The 21,477-nt window shown below is 40.0% G+C and overlaps 1 protein-coding gene across 3 annotated transcripts in view; it reads right to left on the bottom strand.

Moving 5' to 3' along the window:
- Positions 1–21,477, bottom strand: part of SLC9A7 (solute carrier family 9 member A7) — an 80,712-nt gene that overhangs the window by 33,418 nt on the left and 25,817 nt on the right. For all 3 annotated transcript variants that reach the window (XM_039571380.1, XM_039571447.1, XM_039571321.1), the window contains exons 2-12: positions 14,109–14,308; positions 12,733–12,810; positions 11,992–12,068; positions 11,355–11,467; positions 9,929–10,034; positions 9,516–9,657; positions 6,060–6,165; positions 5,622–5,710; positions 5,396–5,509; positions 2,940–3,051; positions 1,432–1,585 (exon numbers count right to left, since the gene is read on the bottom strand). In XM_039571380.1, the coding sequence (XP_039427314.1) occupies positions 1,432–1,585; positions 2,940–3,051; positions 5,396–5,509; positions 5,622–5,710; positions 6,060–6,165; positions 9,516–9,657; positions 9,929–10,034; positions 11,355–11,467; positions 11,992–12,068; positions 12,733–12,810; positions 14,109–14,308 (1,291 nt within the window). The remainder of the gene's footprint in view (positions 1–1,431; positions 1,586–2,939; positions 3,052–5,395; positions 5,510–5,621; positions 5,711–6,059; positions 6,166–9,515; positions 9,658–9,928; positions 10,035–11,354; positions 11,468–11,991; positions 12,069–12,732; positions 12,811–14,108; positions 14,309–21,477) is intronic.

The raw sequence follows: 21,477 nt of genomic DNA, 5'->3' as shown, positions 1-21,477 counted from the left end.
CTGATACAGGCACACTGAACACAATTCCTCTTCACTTAGCTGGTCAGCAGCACATCTGTCCCTTGCTGGGTGACAAGGTTTGAAGGAAATACCCAGCCATGCTTCCTCAACAAAAGAGGTACAGGCAACAGGACAAAAAGCTTGAAGGATGCTAGCTGTTACAACTATCACATCATCAGGGTGTGGTATCTCACAACCTTTAATGACACAACTATGCTGACACTGGCTTTATTTCTGACTTCACACCAGATGTTGCATTACCTATCATTAATGTTATGACCTGCAGAGAGCCTGACTGCATGAAGTGTTGCTTCTTTCTGGTGAAAAACCCAATTTCCCAACATTTGCTGTTAGTCAGAGACAAGATACTGAAACATCCATGTTCTGCTGGAAGTATGCTATCTTCCATGAGAAGAGTTCATAAGAATTTATGGGAATCCTACCCTTTTTATTTGCCAAACTGGAAAGCACCTGCTACCTATTGCAACAAGCAGCTCACTGAAGTTTTCCAAAAGCAGTTACCAGCCCCTGAGAATGATCAGTTCTAAAGACTGAAACCAGTTTTACCTAGGATGGTTTTTTCCTATCCTATCACAAGAGTGGGCTTCACATTCTGATTAACACAATTAGAAAATAAGAAAATTTTCAAGTGCCAAAGAGCACGAATAGTTTACACATAAAAATTGCACTAAAGGGCTTGTGCAACATGTATTGTTTTAATTCCCCTCTATTTATCTTTGTCTCCCAAACTGCCAAAACTTCCAGAATTTTAATACATATCATCTTCAACAATGATTGATTTGTGATTCTCTAGCACATCTCTTGGTATGTATGCTCAAGTATGAAAGTACATGCAGTCAAAAGTACTAAGTATTAGGCAGGATTTATAGTCAAACATCTATAATCATTCAACTTACCATTTTCACAGATCTCCTCAAAACAGGAGGAAACACACCCAGAAGACCAGCAGGACCCCATTTATCCCAGTTGCTTAGATAGCATCAGATTTTGTTTAAAGTATTTGTCTTAGCACCACCCATTAAAGAATCCACTGAAGTTAAAAACCTTAACAGGCCCATTACAAAGAGCCAAAGGACAGGGAATGGTCTTAATATAATATGAAATTTATAGGGGACTAGATTAATTCTTTCTTTTCAATATAGAGCTGCTTTATCAGGCAACACTATTCCATATCCTACTGGACTGACAAGGACCTAGATACCTACTTGCAGAGCACCAGAGCACCTTTAGGCTGAATCCCAGCAGCATCAGTACATTTTCTTCACCAGACAGCACTAGCATCTTCCTTTATAAAATATCATGTTCTAAATGCTTCTAGCAAGCATCAAACAAATTTTGTAGAACTACACCAAATTAGCACAGCTGCCTCTTGAAAAGTAAAGTTTCCCCAGCACACAGCTGCATACCAACCTGATGTTCAGCCATGACAGCATGGGGGTTGTACCTCCACCAACAATCCACACAGTGAAAAACACGATGAGCAGAGTTGTTGAGAACATCATTTGGTGTGAGTAGGTAGCAGTATCTCGTATAGCCAGAGCAAATGCCATGGCTCCCCTGAGACCTATCAAAAAGAATGAAATAACAGAGCTTCAGAAGTGCAGCTGTGACAGTCGATAGCACAGCATCTTTCCTTGCTCCCTCCCTGCCACAAAGTGTCAGGCAGAAAGCACTGGGCTCCAGCAAGTTTTAAATTCCTTAGATACCCTGATAAATTATGCCCTGGGATGATTTACAACAGGATGTGCCCCCCTGGTTTTCTGTAACTTATAGAATCCACAAGTGCTATGAAAAGGTGTTAAATGCTTCCAGAAACTAACAGAAAAGGAAGACAGAAACAAACAAGTAGTGGACAACAGCAAAACATTATGTAACTCAAGCAGCTCCCTGAATCCAGATGAAAATTCACTTTTCCAGTTGAATCCATAATTGAAATGTGAGTTCTTGATATGACACTTTTATCAGTTATAAAAATATTCTAGTTAATAACATGATCACAGGCAAACTATGTATTTCCCCCTCTCCCTTGCTCCCAGTTATGAGACTTCACTAGCAAGAACGAGCCATGGCATGGGGCCATCTGCAGACTTCTTATGTAGAGGAATCACAGGATGGTTAAGGTTTTAAGGAACCCCTGGAGTTCATCTGGTCCAAATCCCCTGTTTGAACAACCCCTGCTCAACCTGCAGTAGGTTGCACAGGACCACATCCAGATGGCTTTTGAGTATCTCCATGGATGGAGATGCCACAACCCCTCTGGACAACTTGGACAAAGCTTGGACATAATAAAAAAGGTTTCAATATTCAAACAGAAAACCTTACATGTTCCAGTTTGTGCCTATTAACTCTGGGCCTGGCACAGGGCACCACCGAAAATAGCCTGGCTCCATCCTCTTTACATCCTCTTGTGTACAGAGGGTTCCCTGGAACTTCTTGAGGATGCACATGTTTAGACACACAATACATAATTTGCCTTAAATGACAAACTTAAACAGTGTGACAGAAATGATAAGTCAAATACCTTTGCCCAACTAAATTGGAAAAGGCACCCATAAATACACCTCGATTTTCTCAGCAGGTGTCTGTTTCTGCACAACATGAGCCTCATCTCAGCTAGAAATAACCTTTTGGAAGAGGTACACCCCAAATCTCCCATGCCCTTCACAAGCACTTCAAATGAAAATGCTCTATTTCCAACATGAGGTACTGCCTGCTGCGAGCAGGTAGCATTTCAAGATCTCACTCATTCCAGGCACCTTCTGTAAAGGCTGAAAGATACATGATGGCATACTGCAATTATCAGTAAGCCATCCCTTTAGGATGCATGAATGTGGATCATAAAAGCAGGAGGAAGCACTGTCGATTGCTTATGAGTTAAAATTAAGACATTTTGCATTGCCCAGCATTTTTGCTCTTACCTGAAAACATCATCATGTGCTGAAAGCTCCAGCTGATCTTATGCCTTCTGCCCAAATTCAACAAGAAGGAGAGGGGGTAGATGTGTGCAGCTCTGCCCAAAAAGATTGCAACCTGTTTACAGCTGAGGGTTAAGGATTTCTTTTTCCTGAGGTGTGCAGTCTTGGGTACCTGGCTTTAACATGAAGCTTTTGTTTTAGTGAGAGGTTTACATCATGATATCAAGTGTTCTTCCTATATCTGTGTATCTAAAGCAGACTTCCCCCAATTTTATGCAACTTGTGCATAGAGAAGTCATTGCACAAAATGCAAATTTTTAGTAATACAAGTAACTTTTTAAATGCACAGTGAAATTATACATAGTATTAAAATGACCAATTGTACAAATGAGGACTTCTCTTCGAAAATTAACGCTTTAAACAATTATGGCAACCACCATTCCACTTTGAGGTTTTGGAGCAACAGAAACGCAGTGCTGTATACAGAGGGGAAAGCAACACCAGCAAGTGGCCACCCCATTATGGCTCCTGCAGAGGCAAAAATCTCCTGTTGGCTAGCAAACACTTAACAGTACAGAGTTACTAAGGATATAAATCCAAAAGCCATTTTTCAGCACTAGAATTAAGTCGAAAAAGAATAGTGAAAGGGTATTGCAGAAATTTATGACAGTAGGTGGTAAGCACCCTTACTGTGGTGCAAAACATCCCGTGGTTCCTGTGAAGAAGCAGAAAGCTGAAAACACTCTCCACTGCATAAGGAACACTTCAGGAAAAACTAGAGTGGTGGGCTGAAATCCTGTAAAACACCAGCACAGCCAGAAGCCCAACAAACACTGATCATTTGCTGCTGGGATGGGAACATTAGAAGAATAATGCATCTCCCAAGAAAAAGAAATAAAACCATATAAGAGCTCTAGACAGCACTGGGTTGTTGCCATAGCTAAAGTAAAGCAATTCTGTCAGCAGGGAATGTTTCTAGGAAAATCAGATTTTGATTAGTACTTTGTACAATAACCCTCAAGTAACTATTCCAAGCAACTTTAAAACCAGTCTTTTTGAGGGCTGCAGAAATCAGACATCAGAAGCCATCAAGACTAATGTATGTAGGAGTAATAGCTAAGATTTTGCCAAGAATGCTGAGGCTCTAGCTCTGCCTTTGCAATCCAGCCTTTCACTTTCAACAACTGGTGATGCCTCTACATTTCACCCCTGCAAGTTGCTAACTCAATGGGAACCATAGGTGTTGAGGGAGAACATGGGTGCTAGTACTAGTTGCCCTCCTCACAAAGGTAGAAAAATACTCAAGAGGCAACAGAGGTTAAGTGCAGTGGTAGAAAAAAAGTGGAAAATGTATTAAAAGACAAGTAGGAAGAGAAACAACTGCTGAAAACAAACCCAGGGCAGACAGCACAACTTGAGAGGAGATGGAAGGCCACACCAAGCATGAAAAATTGCATTGCTTAGTATACCAGCTGCAACTATTCTGTTCATGTCTTTATCCAATGTCCACAGGGCTCTGGAGCATTTCTTAGGTCAGAAAAGTGGATGTGAGGTGACACAGGAGAAAATGTATTACTATTTCGGAAAAAAGTAAATGGCTGAAGGAAAATAAAGACAAGTGTGATAAATCCTGAGAAGTAGTACAGAAAAAAGTAGAAAGAAGAGAAAATAAGTACATCTCATACAAGGCCATCTTTATATGCCCTTTTACCGGGTTTTGCCTCCACTGCCAGTAGCTCTACTCATACAGCAGGATGAGGGAAATCAAGACAGGAAGACTAGCTCAAATTTCTTCATGCACACTTTCAATTGTGCTGAATTTTCAAGCATCCAGGAATATAGTGAAGAGATCACAATTCATTGCAACAGCAGCAGGATGCAGAGCTTACATGAGTGTGACTACTACAAAGTAGTCAGCCAGGGACAATGGCAGACCCTTTAACTGTGTACCCTTCATGTCATGGTCTGCACCCCAGCTCAGTTCCTTTCTCCTCCCATCACCCAGGATGCTGACCTCTGGGCCATTGTTCAAAGGTGATCTATTCCCCCACATTCCTTTTTATGTATTTTAAGTTTGCCCCTTACTTTCTCAAGGGGCCACTGGAAGTGAAGAGAAAAATGGATCCTTTTCTAGGTCTCCAAAGTTCAAATACAAGAACAACACAAACGGTGTGGGCTGTCCATGGCCAAAACACACAGTAAAGCGTATTCATTTATTTATCTAGTGAAATTATATGACTTCTAACATTGAGGTACAGACCCAACAACTGTGTGGCACAGAGGCCTTTTAGCTTTGATGTAAGGTGTAGCCAAAGCTTGTTCTCAAAATTATTGTGCCTGCAAGACATTAGGGAAACTTAGGCCAGTCACCATTCTCTGTTTGGTAAAGCCAAAAGACATCACAAGTTTTCAGGCACATAAGACAACAGAGAAACCTCACATGATGTGAAAAAGGATACAAAAGCTCCAATAATGAAAACTGGGCTGAATATGTGCTTCTGGAAAGTAAACAGTGCCAAGCCCATGTAAGAAAATATGAAGTTCTCAGCCAGGAAGTGCAATACCTCAAAGAGCTAGGGAGAAAACCATCACATGTTAAAGGCCAAGTAAAAAAGATGCTGTAAAAACAAAAGTACATGGACTACTACAGCAATGCATTATAAAAAATGTAAAAGACATCCTTGCCTGCTTAGTGCGACTTCTTGATTCAACTGACAAGTTATTGTATGTATAATGTGCCTGGGTGATTCCACAGAAGAGGACAGCCACCACACCTGTGAACAGAGCCACATGTAAAAGTCAGCCTGTTTACTGCCAGCTCACCACACTTTCCCTTCACAAGCTCCCTTAAACTTATACATCTTTCTTAACCTTGGGATTTTATGAACCTTCCATTCAAGTGAGCGAGATACCAGGTTAGGGAGATGGTGTCTGAACCAAACCACTGCTCTCAAAAGCCTTTGTTACACAGTGAGCTGCAGCTTTGGTGCTGAACAGGACACAAAACAAAAACCCCAACTTTAAGCACAAACGTGTTTCTCATTGAAAAGCTTTAGTGAAAAAGTGGAAAAATGGCTGCTGAGATGGACAGGACTTCTATGTGCTTGAATCCCAACAACTCACCAGTAAATCCACAAGCTTCTGCAAGCAAGAAAGTGCTCCAGGACATCAAGAAGAAGAGAGCCGTTTCCAGCAGGGGGAAGCAGTGCAACTTGGTAAACTTTGTCACGTTAAGTCACTTGTTAAGGCATCAAAAAGAAATCCTTCGGCTTCTCTGTTCCCAGTGTTTACGAAAAACACTTTCATGTACTAACAGCCAGTGCTTGTTGGAAAGCAAAACACTTCTGATGCTGAAAAATGCGAATTCCAACACACAAATGCAAACTTCAGAATTAACTTGCAACAATCAGTTTTGGATATTTTTGTTGCATATCCATGGCATAAGTGTGGCTCCATCTCTTAATATTTTATTCTATGTTTCCCTTTGAAGTGCTAGCAAGGAAGGGGTATATACCCGGTGTTCCTTTTAGACTGTATGTGCCTTGGTTTTTCAGGGGATTGGTGGGGGAATGATGTTTTGTTCCCCCTGCCACCTCAATTACAACTCCTACTCCCACCTTCAAATAAAGCATAAAATGCATTCAGAAGCATTTAATTCACAGGGCTGTTCTTGAATACAGCAACCCGTAAGATCAGTAATATTTACAATAATTTTTCTGCTCAGCTTTGTTAATAAGTCTTTTCCAGCAAGCATGGCTACTTCAGTACTTGTAAGGCAAAACAATTGCTGCCTACAAAATGTATTTCCTCTCCTTGTGCTGATGTGTTTTAGAGAAAAAGCCAACTCAGAGCAACTCAGTCTTTCAATGGAAAGAAAAAGCAAGTTCATCTTGCAGAGGACAGCAAAACCTGAGGAACATCAAAGCATACACTGAATTAACAATTCATACAGCTACTGAGGAAGTGGAATGGATATCAGTAGTGTTAAATTTAGCTCTTTGCACACTACAAAAAAAAGTTGTTCACATATTTATAGAATTCTTTTGGTGTTTTTTTCCTAAGCCCTACTCTGGCAGCAGGTGAACACTGAGCAGCACACTGTATCTGAGGTGCAAACAGCTACGCACAGTTCATTTGAACGCAATCAGTACCAACCCCCCACTCACACCTACTTCTTGCTGGCATTTTCTGCTGACTTGGACAGGGAAAGCATATACTCCAGACACACCTTCAGCCATGACCTTACTTTTTCAGAAGGTTGCTCTCAAAACAAAGCCCAGAGCATCATTAAAAAAAAAAAAAAACAACCAAAAAACTCCATGTTGGCATTACACCAAATATAAAACGCAGCATACTTTTTAAGCAGCTGTTAATTCTGCACAGAAACCACCTCTAAAAACCTTTGAGCTCAGCTGAATTCATTCCCACCACTTTGCCCAAACAGATCTATTTTCTAAGATCATGCTTCTGAAGCAGCATCATCCACCATTACAAAAACTGGAACCCATTTCTCCACAGAGTACTCAGATAATCCCAGTGCCTGGCTCAAGGGATGTTCATGGATGCCTAAGAAAACTGGATAGCCACAGTCACTCCATGGGAGAGGAAGAGGCTGAACCTTGTTCCCCTGAAGTTAGGCAAGGGCTCTTGTCAGAACCAATTCCTTATTTCTGGTCGTTTCTGGCAGTTTTGTGAATCAAACTGTTTATTCCCCTTGCTGTTATTGTAAGTAACCATACCAAAATATTTCATTAAATCTGAAATTAAAACCTGTGCTCATCATTTTGGAGGAAGATGAAGGTGAGAGAAAGACAAGAAAAGAAAAACATTTTATTATTCCATATAATCGATCAAATTGAAATGTTAACTGAAACTAAATTTTTTCTTTTTTCTTAACTCTCTTCTTTATTTTTAGACATCACCTTGTGTTTCGCATCTTTTCAACCAGTCAGATTCTGCAATTTAGAAAGAATATACAATGTGGTATTATACCTTAGCTGTTTTTAAAAAAACACAGACAGCTTGCTGAAAGCCAGACTAAGTCCTTGGATATTATCTGCATCATTTGGAACCAAGTATTCTATCTATTCTCAAAGGACAGTGCCTGACTGCATGAAACCTCTTACTCAGAGAGGTACAGGTATAGGTACTTCACACTATAGGAACAACAATCTATTAACTTAATCCATAACTTACAGGCTCTAATCAGCTATGAAGAGTAAAATGCAAATTTAGTTTACCTCTACAACATTGCATGACATTAGGGATGTTTCCAAAAGAAAATAGTTGTATAATTAAACAACCAAAGAAAAAGAACAACACCAAAAACTAAAACCAAAACAGAACAAAAAGAAAAAAAACCCACCACATGCACAAAATGCCACCACAGAGGCTTTGTTCTGAACAGCCTCACATCACCTTCCTGAGCACAACCATTAGAAAAAGCAAGCACCAGTTGCTGCTTCAGAAGCATAATTTTACAAAGTGGATCTGAATGCGTTTCAGCCATAATTAGTAGCCAACCAGCAAGCCAAAACCCACAGCAACTGCATTTAAGCAGTGAGAGCTGTGGATGGCTTGTAGCCTAAAAGCCAGAGTAAGAATCGTGGTTCTGGGTCACATCAATTGCAGATCAGTGGACCTGAGACTGAACATTAAAGCATCAACAGCACATCTTCCCCGTTATACTTCCATTATGCAGACATGTCAGGAAAATCTGCACAGTGTGTATATAAGATACAGTTGAGACATTACTGCTTAAGAGTCACAGGTTCCTGATCATTGTATAAAACATCACGTTTTACCCCTTTCAGGTCAGCAGTCAGAAGTCTAGGCAGATCAAAGCGGCCTGGGCTATGTACAGATATGGTTATTCTAGAAAGTCGGAAAGCAAAGACCGAATTTTTTTCCTGAAGAAGCGTCATGAGTTCTGGAGCAGCTCAGGGTGAAGGTCTCCTGCCTGAGTCTAAAACAAAACCCACACAAGCTGCTTGCTGAGCACCTCAGAGATCTAACCAAATACCAGGAAAAAACATCAAGAGAACAGAATAGATCATGCAAGGCACATAATGTTATTAAGTAAAGTCTCACAGAGATACAATCTTATCCCAGATGTATGACATCAGATTTCTGGCAAAAAGTTTAAATGCAGGACTCAAAGAGTGCTGTGGGGGTCAGAAATGACTGAGAGCTTTTACTGAAGACAGAATCAAATGCCAATTATCATAGGAGATGTCTTTCAAGACTAATAATAAAACCTAGGTTTTCTAATTTCATAAAAAGAAACGAAATATTATTAGGACATGCCTGTTTAAGGCCCTCCCTTGGCTCGTTGCAGCAACATCAGTAAAACTTCTGGTATGGCCTCAATTTTATTGGAAAGAGCTGATTTTTGTGGGTACCTATAATGTCTTTCTATAGAAAAAATATCACATGAATACTTCAAAAAATATCACACGAATCTTCATACTCAGAATTAAAATAGCTAGAGTCAATTTTGCTATAACTGGAAACAGGAAAGCTCTGATAATACCCACATGTGCCATCTCAGATGGAATAACTAAACATGAAAAAGGATATCAGAGCTGTCACAACCCCTGTCACTGCTCCCATCATGAAAGAACCACTGAATATTCCCAGGAAAACACCAACAGACTTGAAAAATGCTGCAGCATCAAAAGCATGGGTATTTTCACCTGTTGGCTGGTAGGCAACTATAGATCTAGAAAGAGAGAACACAATGAGAAGTGGCATCAGAAAAGATTTTTTCTGTAACAACACTACCTGAGCTACAGGGAGACTATCCCATACTGAAGGCATATATGTCATTCTGGCCTATGTATGCATTAGGGGTCTTGGCAAATGGTTATCAATTCAGTTAAAGACAACCCATTTAAACTCAAAAGAATGTTTCTCAGAAAAAAACATTTATTTTAGACAAACGCCAAAAGTAATTTAGTCATTTCAGAGTAGAAATTCACATAGTTACTTACGAGGATAATACAATGGCAACAGCATCATTCAACACGCTCTCTCCAAACAGAAGGGCATAGAGATCAACATCAGCATGCAGCTCATTAAATATTGCTAGCACGGTAACTACAGCAAGAAAAGAGAAAAACAACACTGGGATGACTGCATGAGCTGTGGAACAGACTTTCCAGTTTGGCTAAAGCAACAAAACCCAGGAACTGAAATACAGGATCAGAACTAAAATGGGAAAAAGTAGTCATGTTTACCTACAGGTAAGAAATTCCTCCATCAGTTTTAGGGCAGCTCCATTAGGAGGTAGGTCTGTTGTCCTCCGATCTGCACAGTGCTCACAGCAAGGCCCCCATGATCAAGGGGCATGGGACAGACAAAGCCCTTCTACCAAAGCCCTGATAATATTTCAGAACATGTTCCATGTAAGACAATCAAAAAAACGTTGTGCAGCTCTTCCTGCTTTTAAAAGCTGTATGGTCTGTTGACACAGTTTGATTATTTCAGCCATTGTGAAACAGTACAAATAATCCTAAGTGTTCCCCAAAGTATACACTATGCCACGGGTGTGAATTTCCACGTAATTTAAAAAGGGCAAGAGTGCTAAATATTTTTAACCATTCTTTCAAGAAAATTCAGTCTGAGATGAAAGACCATGATCTTGAAGATGTTCCCATAGAAATACTTCAGAAATCACATGGTGATTTTTTGCATAAATTGTATGCAACCACCAGCTGCTCAGAGCTCATCTCAATCACAGGAGCTACTTCCCATTTTCACACTAAGCACCACTAAGCATCTCAAATAAACTGCTTTAAATGTCAAGCTTCATACTTCAGCACTCCCTACCCTGGTCCCTGACCTTTGACAGCCCTACAAACTGATCAAGAGGAGATATCAATGTGAGCCTGCTTGACTCTGAAGGAAGGCGACATTATTTGGGCAAAGCTGAAATTACTTGGCCAGAAAAGCATTCTTCTGCTTAAACTTGTAAAACATGAAGTTCATTTGAAAGAGGAAAAAAAAAATCCCCCACCTAAAGAGCCTAAAAGCCTCAAATATTGCTCTTAAATTACCCAGCCCCAAGCAATGTAGCTGAAGAAGGAAGTCCTGCTATCCAGAAAATGTAATCATTTCATCTATTTGCAGTCTTAAACTTGATGCACACTTAACAAGAAACCACTGGGCAAAAACATATTTAAGTATCTGAGCAGAAGAGTTACACTTTTCTCCAAATATACCATGATGTCATACCAGTTCAGCCACGAATCAGCAGAGAACAGCTTTCAAAATACTCAGAATTTGCATGCATTTCACAGAAGAGGCTCAGATATACTAATAAAGCATAACTGAAAATAGAGTCCCGTTAATATGCAGCCGAAAATGCTAACAATAGGGTTATTTTAGAAGGTTATTAAAAAATATTCATCAAGCTACCTGGATCAGTGGCAGATATTATGGCTCCAAAGAGGAGGCAGTCTGTGTAATAGAATTTATCAGACAGCTGACCCACCAACTTCATTAGTTTCACAACCCCATACATGAGATTCCTGAAGAGAAAGAAGATAAAACATTCCAAGTCAAACAAGCTGGTGCATTTCAGACAGGCCAAGGGAAAGCAATATGTGATTCAGAAGACATCATGTAAAACCAGTAAGCAAATTCTGAAATCTTCACACAATTAGCACAGAGTCTACATGTTTCTTCCATTTTCCACCAAATTTTCCCTGCTCAAAATTCCCCTCAGTATTATTTCACCCAACACAATACACAGGCCAAAAGCTCTGAGGTAAGAATAGTCTTCAGATTATTTCTCTAGTGAAATTCTTTGAGAGACAAGCCAAGGTCACCAATGCAATTCAGGATTTCTGTTACTCAGAATATTCGTATAAAAGACACAGTAATATGAGCAGCATAAGAGATTGTAGGCAAGCAAACCAACATGACCAGCTATCTGGAACTAATTGTGTGTGTATATATATACATAAAATATATACATACAGGCAAAGAGAGAGCATGCTTGATCAACTTAAACTTTTACTGTCGAGAGGAACTGATATCAGAGTTCACTTACCCAATAATAAAACAAGAGACTGCTGTTCCTAAAAAGGCGTAAGCCAAAATGGACCCCAAATTCCTGAAGAAGTGTCTCTGTGTAGGAAAAAGAGGTTTATATACTTTTTTCAGAAAATTTATGTCACCCATTCAGAACCATATAGCACACTACTTCACCTGCATCAATACACAGAAACATATCTCCATTCCAGAGAAACATTTCAATTACTGCTATGTAAATTCAATCCAACTTCAAGAAATTGAATAAACCAGATCTGTGCCATGCATTAGATCCTACATGTAACTTATTGACAGAAAGCTTTTTGACAGAAAGCAGCACTGATTCATGGTGTCTTCAAGCAAGATCAGAATCTGGGCCCTTCTGCCATTAAGGGTCCGACACAGCTCCACTGGGATTCAGGGTTAGGTCTGCTTCTCAGCATAATTTACTGCATTTTGGACATTTGAGAAGGACCAAAACAATTCATAATAAAACATCTTTTACTTTAAATGAAACTGACATTAATGTCTGGCTAGGTTCAAAGGAAAACAAATCAGCAAAATTAACTAGAGTTTAATACATTTATACTCAAAAATATATGTATTTTCTCTTAAAACAATATGACCTAACCATCTCTGGAGGAAATAAGATTTTTCTTACTGTAAGCAAATGTCTGAAAGGAGACTACAGTCCTGAACAAATCAGCAATCTCACATGAAAAATAAAGGACCTATTCTCCTCAGAAGTTATTGCACTTACTTTCTTCAGGCTATAACCAGCATGAAAAATTATAGGAGGCAATAGAATGTTGAAAAAAACTTCTGGGTCAAATGTTACCTAAAAAATAAAATATGAAATTTCAATTAGAAACAGACATACACAAATTTTTAGGTCTTTTTCCTTGCTCATTTTCTGACAACCCCTATTTTTGGCTGTTGATATAGATAAGTTGACCCTCTAAAACATTGGCCAGCTCCATTTGTACAGAGCAGCAAAAAGTTGCAGTTCTTGTTGGTAAGTAACATCTAGAAAGAACAGGCATTATATCCATTACCTGTGATAATCTGGCAGCAGTCCCAAACACAGTCCTCTATTTTAAATTACAAATTTCTGGTAGAAATTATACTGGAGAAGATCTCTCCTATTGTGATACCTGATATTGGTACAGCTGCTGTTTTAGTTTACTTTTTTATGCAAGTTTAGCCACTGAATAGTTATTGTGAGACAATCAAGTCAGATACAAGACTTTTTCAGAAATTTGCATCATACACCTCTTCCATGTATTTCAGTAGGAGTTCCAGATATCCAAGGACTACACTGCACTAAAGAACAAAAAACAACAGTTAAAATGCAAACAGAAGACCTTCACATGTGTGAGACTAACGAGGCTCTCTTCACTCTCTGCCTAAGCACAGGTTAGAAGACAAACACTACAACTGTGCCCTCCTAGAGTAGGGCTCATTTCAGCTAACTTGAGATACCTACAGCAGACAGATACACATAGACAGCTAAGCTCTCTTCATAGTCTGCAGAAAGAAGTATTTTTAGATCACAATCCTATACTTCAAAGCCTATCTTTGATACACACAAAAGGTGATTTATTCCTGACACTGAATAAAAAGGCAAATAACACATCTGAATAGCTGCTGATGGGTGAATTTCACTTCCAATACCAGACTGTCTGATTTGGTAGTTTAGAGGGTGGAAGTAGTAACTATTTCCTGGCAACAAACAGATTTTAAAACCTTAGGGGAAAAAAACCCAAACCAACAAGGAGCAATCACTTTTCACTAAGAAATTATACTTTTCCTTATATTGCATTTATACAAGACAGTGCTAGGCTTTTTTTTCAGTTCAGCTGGTCTCTGTGAATTCTACAGATGTTAGAAACATACATTAAGTCTTCAAACCAAGGCCTTTAGGGAAGCACTACATACATGTAACAGAGCAGAGTTTCTCCAGCAGTGATATAGTTCATAAGGTGCTTTTGAATTCAGCATTGAAGTGCTGTTACTATCACGAATACTGACACTTGACACTACCTAATGTTCAAACGGGATAGAAAAGGGAGGAGGGAGGGAAGCAGAGATGAAGGAGAAACACTCAGCCAAGCACAAAAAATGGTGTAGCCTCACCTTCCTCAACATGTCATTTTGCTCCACGTTGTGGATCTTCCCAGGGCTTATTTCCCCTTTGAGCGTATACTCGAAGAACTTGCCGCTGACATTGACCAGCAGGGTGGTGAAGGGCCTGTCCTCCTGCGAGCAGCTGAATGGTTTGTCATGGCCACTTGTGGAGGGAGTCCCGTATCTCAAGATCACCCCAACTATGAGTCCTGGAAGAGAGGTAAAAATCCAGGAGGCTGATTTGCTACTCCTGCACCTTTACAATTTTCAAACAACATCCAAGGGATCATGGATGGACTTTACAAGCATATGTTCATCATAAACATGTTGAAGTGAATTGTTACTATCAGTTTTCTGCAGAGAGGCCCTGAGCACATCAAAACCACCAATGAATTTGAAGAATCTGCTACCTGACTGAAGTGACAAACAAAAGGTTCCATTTCAGTTTTTGTCTTCCTCACCCTCATTCACATCTCAAAAGTGTAAACCCCCAGTCACATGAGAGGCCAAACATTAGGACACATCAAATATGTTTCACCTGCCTTAGGAAAGAACTGAGCAAACACACTATTGCCAGAAAACAATGACTGCTGGAAACATGTGACCATAACTGATCTGAAATGGTAACGTTTGCCGTATTATTTTATGCATGCAGCAAGGATGCAGTTTTTAGTCTCACAATTCTAGGTAAGTAAACAATGCCTGTTGCACAATCTTCTGTGTACTCCACAACCTTTAAAACTAAAAGTCAGATGACATGCACAAAGAAGCCACTACGTGTCATTTGCAAGCATTTTCCACATTTCACATTAAAAAATACAATAAGGTATAAATGAGCAATCCTAAGAGATCCAGGATTCAGGAACATAATACTTAGCCAGCAGAGAGAATCCAACCAGAAGATACTATCCATAACAAATGCATCAGAGACAGTGACAAAAATAATTTGTAACTTAATGCCAGGGGGCTGGAGGAGCACAAAGTTTTAATTGAGAACCATTCCTGTCACAATGTACTAAGAAAAGAACTTCTGCAGAGAGAATATATAAGAACAGCCAAAACGGGTTTTGGTCTGGCAAGTAAACAAATTGATACCCACTTACTAAAGGCTCCCCTGTTGCCCTAGGATGATGGGCAATTTAATCCTTGCTCCAGACAACTGCAAGATGAATATTTGATGCTTTTGTTGACAAGTCAGTAGTCAACGTTGGTTTTGCTCCCTGTAAACCCCACCTCTGCACCCATAGTTTCCCCAGATAGTAAATGAAGCTGACAGGTAATAACCAGAAAATGAATGAGGTAAAACAAAACAAAACAAAACAAAAATCTACCCCACACAGCAAAGAAGCTAAATAGACTTTTTGTTATGACATAGTGCAAAGAGTAAGCAAACTGTGCCCCCAAAAAGCCAATCCAAGGAACATACCCCATTCTCTTCAAGTCCATAGTGACAAAACTGTTTTAGTGCAAGGTACCTGCCACAGCAGGTAGCAGCTGTGGCACTAGTGGGAGGCTCATTTCCAGCCTTCCTTCTCTAATATCAAGAGAAGAGAGCAGCAACAAGATCATTCCAAAATAACTGGAATATTAAGATATGTTTTATTTAGAAAAGGGAAGCACATACTCAGAACACAGGGGAAGAAATGTCTTAAGCAAGACAAATCTACTGAAATTTCAAATGCTGATGATTTAAAAACACAGATTTATAGAAGCATCTCCTAGCACCACTGGAGCATTTTACAGCTACATATGATGGATGAGGCAGAAACACAGCTCTGCACAAAGTGACAGGTTACAGCCAGTCACCTTCAAGCCACTTGCACTACCAGTTATGGCTAAAGACACCTTCACCAACCCAGCAAGCAGCCTAAGCTTTCTGCTGCTCTCACACTGCTCACAGCTAGGAAGAGCTATGGTCACAAAATACATCAGGAAGACTGATTGTGGTAAAAGCTGATCTAACCAGCATCAGCCAGAAATTCTGTAGTAAATGAGAATGCAGAAAGAAAACTGTACAGATGAGCTTATACACAGCTGTGGCACAAAGCCAATTCTATATTGCTACTCATCTGAGAATAGAGAGGGGGACACTGGTAGATGTAATAGATTCTTAGGGTCAGAGACTGTCCTTAGTGAATGCATTGCAAAAGCAGATGGGAAACCCAATTACTATTGCATTACGAAGAGAAACCTGAGAGCCGGAGGGGTTTGCACTGTATAACTGGATATAATCCACTTACACATTTTCCTCCATAATAAAACATACCAATTATATTTATAACTAGTACTTAGCATTTGAAGTAAAACATTCTACCCCATATCCTCACTATCCCATGGCCAGTAACACAGGTACAGGGAATTTTCATATACCTCCTATTGATAAAACACCAAAATTGATTAGTTTTTTGCACTGAGCACCATGCAGTTTAGGAACATGTGGGCCCTGCAGTCAGGGTGCTGTCTTGCAGCAGGTGCACCTGGAGCAGGTGCCTTTGTTGAGGCAAAAGGCTGTCAGAAGCAGTCAAGTGGGTAAAGCCACCCACAGCTCAGTCATTAAAGGAAATAAGTATGTAAATAAAAGGGGCCCAAGGAAGACACACAAATTCCATGGCCAACTTCATTAGCAAAATATTGGACATTTGTTAGTTCAAAAGATGAATTAGAAGAATGGAAATCTCCCTGACTTTACAAAGGTATAGGCATACCGCTATATATATATATATATCATATAGTTCCAAACCAACAGGTTTTAAACATTAAATAGAAACATTAAAGCACTTGTTTGGCAGAAGTTATTAGTGCTTTTCTAAAAATAAATTTGAAGTCTTTGTGGAAAACTATATGGAAGAATTTTCAGTTTTCCAATGAACAGCACAACTTTTACATGATAAAAATTTAGTGGACTTGTTATGTGATTTTCTACATCCCATCTCACTTGATAAAACAACATTAACGAAGCTCAGACAGCTCGGTCAGCCCTCCAAGATCACAAAAAACTAAAACCCCAAATGCTTTTCAGGCAGAACAAACTGCCTGATTTATAGCCTCTGAAAGTCCTTCTAGGGCCAGGGCATCCTCTGTAATTCTCTCTGGATACTTGATTTCAACCATTTCTGAAACATCAGAGTTGCAGCTAAGAGGAAAAAAACAGAATAGAAAGAGAGATACCTGGAATTTTTCAGTGAACAAGCCTAGACTAAGACTTACTTCTAGGCTGTTAACATAAGCATAAATTCAATATAGCTCTGTTGTTTATTTGGAAGCAAGGAACGGTTGCTGGAATATAGGAACGGATATAGAAGAATCAGTGCATAAACTCTGTATTACTCCTGCCTGAGGGGTCACTGCTGAAGAGTTTATGGAGAACCTGGATCAAGAACGCAAATATTTTTCTGACTGCTTCAGAGCACTCTACCTCTTCAAAAAGAAAACCTCTAGGCCAAATAAATCCAGCACTGCCTTTTATTGGAAGACTGTCACAAGGGAGGAAAAACTATAAATGGATACAAATACTTCAAAATCTGAGAAGCGCCTTACTTTCAACATTTTGGGTTATGGTAACTATTGCAAGGGCAAGTTTACATCATTGCTCAAAAACTAATTCTTAATACCCTGTATGCATGACTTGCGTTCTCACTTTTAACAGAGAGAATATTTATGCCAGCAGCTTGCCTGTACAATGCTGGTCATGCAGGTTGTACACAAAGAATATCTTACTAGAAATGAAGCATTAAAACCTGGGAATATTTTGTCCCTTCTGAAACAAATCACTATTGATAATGAAAAATATTAGATTTCAGACATAGTCATAGAATCATTTAGGTTGGAAAATACCTAAGATCACTGAGTCCAGCTGTTAATCTGGCACTGCCAAGTCTACCACTAAACCATGTCCTTAAGTGCCACACCTACATATCTTATAAACACCTCCAGGGATAGTTACTCATCCACCTTCCTGGGCAATTCCAATGCTTGACCACCCTTTCAGTGAATAAAACAATCCTAATATCCAATCCAAACCTCCTTTGATGCAACTGGATTGGGCAACACCAATCTAACAATACACCATTTAAAATGTTATCTTTACTTTTGGTTTTGTTTGACTACAGAAGTCACTGAAGTGAGAACATGAGTTTAGAAAGACACACACAACCATGAGTACCTTTTTCTGGTGAGAGCTGTGGTCTGTGTGATTTCCAGCCCAGTTCTCTGCGGAAGTAGCCCTGAGGTTTCAGGGAGTGCCAGCTGGCAGCTGGCTGCAGGAACCAGAGGCATTCACCCTTCACATCACACAGTTTGATCAGTGAATTCAACTTGATCTGTGAATCAGTGGACTGGATCAATCTGTGAGCTCAAACCTGTTTAGATACAGTTTCTTTCGTACACTTCTGGTAAAGGGCCAGGCACTGAATATTGAGGGTCCTCCCTTTTCAATCTTCAAGCTGAAGGAGACGCGGTAGAGATTTTACTGCTGTTTGCAGCTACTCTCTGGGGAGGCAGAGAAGAGAGGGACAGAATCTTCTGGAAAGCGCACAGTGATTAGGACTGAAGGCAACAAACTTGTTGCAGCGCAGGCGAAAAAAATTAGGCAAGGTTTGTTTTTTAAAACAGTGAAGTGGCCAAGCACCAGAACAGGCTGTCACAAAGGCTGCATAATCTCCTTCCTTGCATATAGCCAAAACTCCCTTGAGTACGGCCATGAACAACCCAAGCTGTGGGGGCCCGGTGTGAGCAAAGGGCTGGACATTTGCTGGACATGGTCTTTCCCATGAACATTTGGACCCCTCAGACAGATACTTTATACTGCAAAAGTTTCTTTAAAATCAACTTAATTGATTTCTGGATCAGGTCTTGGGGTTTTCTGTTGCTTTGGAGCTGAGTTTTTATTTTGTTTAAAAGACAGACTACACTCCTAACTCATTAAGTCAGAGCAGAAGAAATAGCAATGAGTCTTATCATAAAAGCCAAAAATATACAGCAGACTAGGAAGGGGCTGCTTTTACTTCCTCAGTCCACCCTGACTTGCCACCTGCCTTGGGCTTCAACTGACCCTATCAAAAGCAGGCAAAAGGGGTGACCAGGAGATATTCAGCTAATTCCACATAAGTACAGGAAAGCAGCTATTGTGATACATCACATAAAGCACTTGTTACTAATACTTCTCTCTTTTTTTTTAGTGCAATCATAGTATATTTTGGAAGGGACACTACAGCAAACTGCTGACAGGTTTGTGAAGCTGGGCAACACTCTCAGTGGTGAAAGCCAGTCTTCGCTTGGCAGAGGTTTGTCTTCCCTTAGTGCAGCCCACACAGAGGCAGAATAGCACATTTTAGGTACCTGAACACCAGCTTCTTTGGTGATAGAGAGTAAAATACTGTTTGCTTTTGAAAATACACACAAAGAATATGAAAAAAAAAAAGAGGATTTCTTATATTTAAAAGTCTAGATTTTTCTTCCCTACTTCCGAACTGAACTTTTTACCAGCTTGAGGACAAAGAAACAAAGCTGAAAAAAAAAACTTGGCAAGAAGGATGAAAGAAAGCCCTGTATGTATTTTCAAGGTGAAAGACTAATAATGATATACAGTGATTATCACATAGATCACTTTTCTACTGGATGTTTGTGTGCATCAAGATACCACACTTGGGAAGCTTTACTTTAAATAGCCTGAACACCAACAGATAAAGTATTTTTCCTATTACAGCGTCAGCCTTTGAACCTCACAGTCCACACCTTTAAATTTCACAGTGATTTATGAGGAAGTTTCAACACTTGTACAAAATAATTCAAGCATTTTTTTCTGATCCAGAACTGAGCCAATAATGTTGCATATTAAAAAGAAAAGAGATCACATGTTACATACCATCTCCAGAAGCACTAGCAACTCACTCTCTCTACCATTTGCTTGCCATTCAATGTACTAACCTGTACAGGAGGGCAGAAGAACACCACTGTACAACCCCTTGAGGAAGGGTTAAGAAAGTTTCTGCAGAACTCCAGGCCTCTGATAGCATCTGCACTTCCCCTGTACTCAGCCTCGGTGAGGCCACACCTCGAGTACTGTGTCCAGTTCTGGGCACCTCAGTTCAAGAAGACTATTGAGGTGCTGGAGCAAGTCCAGAGGAGGGCAGTGGAGCTGGTGAAGGGTCTGGAACACACGTTCTGTGAGGAGCAGCTGAAGGAGCTGGGGTTGTTCAGCCTGGAGAAGAGGAGGCTCAGGGGAGACCTTATCGCTCTCTACAACCACCTGAAAGGAGGCTACAGCTGGTGGGGGTTGGCCTTTTCTCCCAGGCAAGCAGCAGGACAAGAGGCAATGGCCTCAAGTTGTGCCAAGGAAGGTTCAAAGTGGACATTAGGAGGAATTTGTTCACAGAAAGGTTGATTAGACATTGGAACAGACTTCCCAGGGAGGTGCTGGAGTCACCATCCCTGGAGGTGTTTAAGAAAAAACTGCCACTCAGTGCTATGGTCTCTTGACACCGTGGTGTTTGGTCCTGAATTGGATTCAATCTCAGAGGTCTTTTCCAACCTAATTGTGATTCTGTGATTCTGTCTTGCACTCAGCATGGCCAATCTATTATCTACTTTCTCAATGGTGCAGTGTTGCCAGTGTGACATTCACCAGCTTGTCACATCACTGCAGAAGATGCAAACTTTGAAAAATGGGAAGCAGTTTATGTTCAGCAGTGTAAGCACATGACAAATTCTCAGTACGTTTCAGAAAAAAAAAAAAAAAAAATTAAACCCAGCATTTTTCAACAGGGAAGGAAAGCAGAGGATGCCGATTCTTGAAGTCTGGAAGAAATTTTGAGGCTATCCAAACCCTAAAATTCTGAATAACAGATTCAAGGTCAGGCTTTGTCATTGCCTTAGGGCTATTTTAGATAGGGAAGTTAAAAGACAGTAAACAAGCGGGTAGTTCTTCCTCATTGTAGGCAGACGTAGCAGTATGCTATCAAGGGCATCTTTGTAGTAAGCATTTTATTCACTTTTAAAATAAGCCAAACTAAGCATAGTTTTGAATTTAAATAAGCAGATTATACAAAAAGGTTATTGGCACACTGTGCAGAACCAAATGTCAAATTAACTTGCTGGCTCTGTGCTGCCAGACATGTGTGCACTGTGCACTCGTGCCTCATCGCAAGCTTTTGGTTCCAAAGAACTCGCAGGAGTGTAGGGATCTAGCTCTTTTTCATGTTGTGTCATGTTAGTGTGATTTACATACTTACATGCATAGCAAAATGGTAAAAAAACCTATGAACTACAGGGGCAGGCAGGTATGCTTTATTCTGTAATGCACATTCTTACTGATGATGGGGTTAAAGAACAGGTTCAAGGAAGAAAAAGAGTGACTTAAAAATACAACTATCAAGAGATT

The sequence above is a fragment of the Corvus cornix genome, chromosome 1 (genome assembly GCF_000738735.6).
Source record: "Corvus cornix cornix isolate S_Up_H32 chromosome 1, ASM73873v5, whole genome shotgun sequence".
Lineage (NCBI taxonomy): Eukaryota > Metazoa > Chordata > Aves > Passeriformes > Corvidae > Corvus > Corvus cornix.
This window is presented reverse-complemented; position numbering and strand designations above follow the sequence as displayed.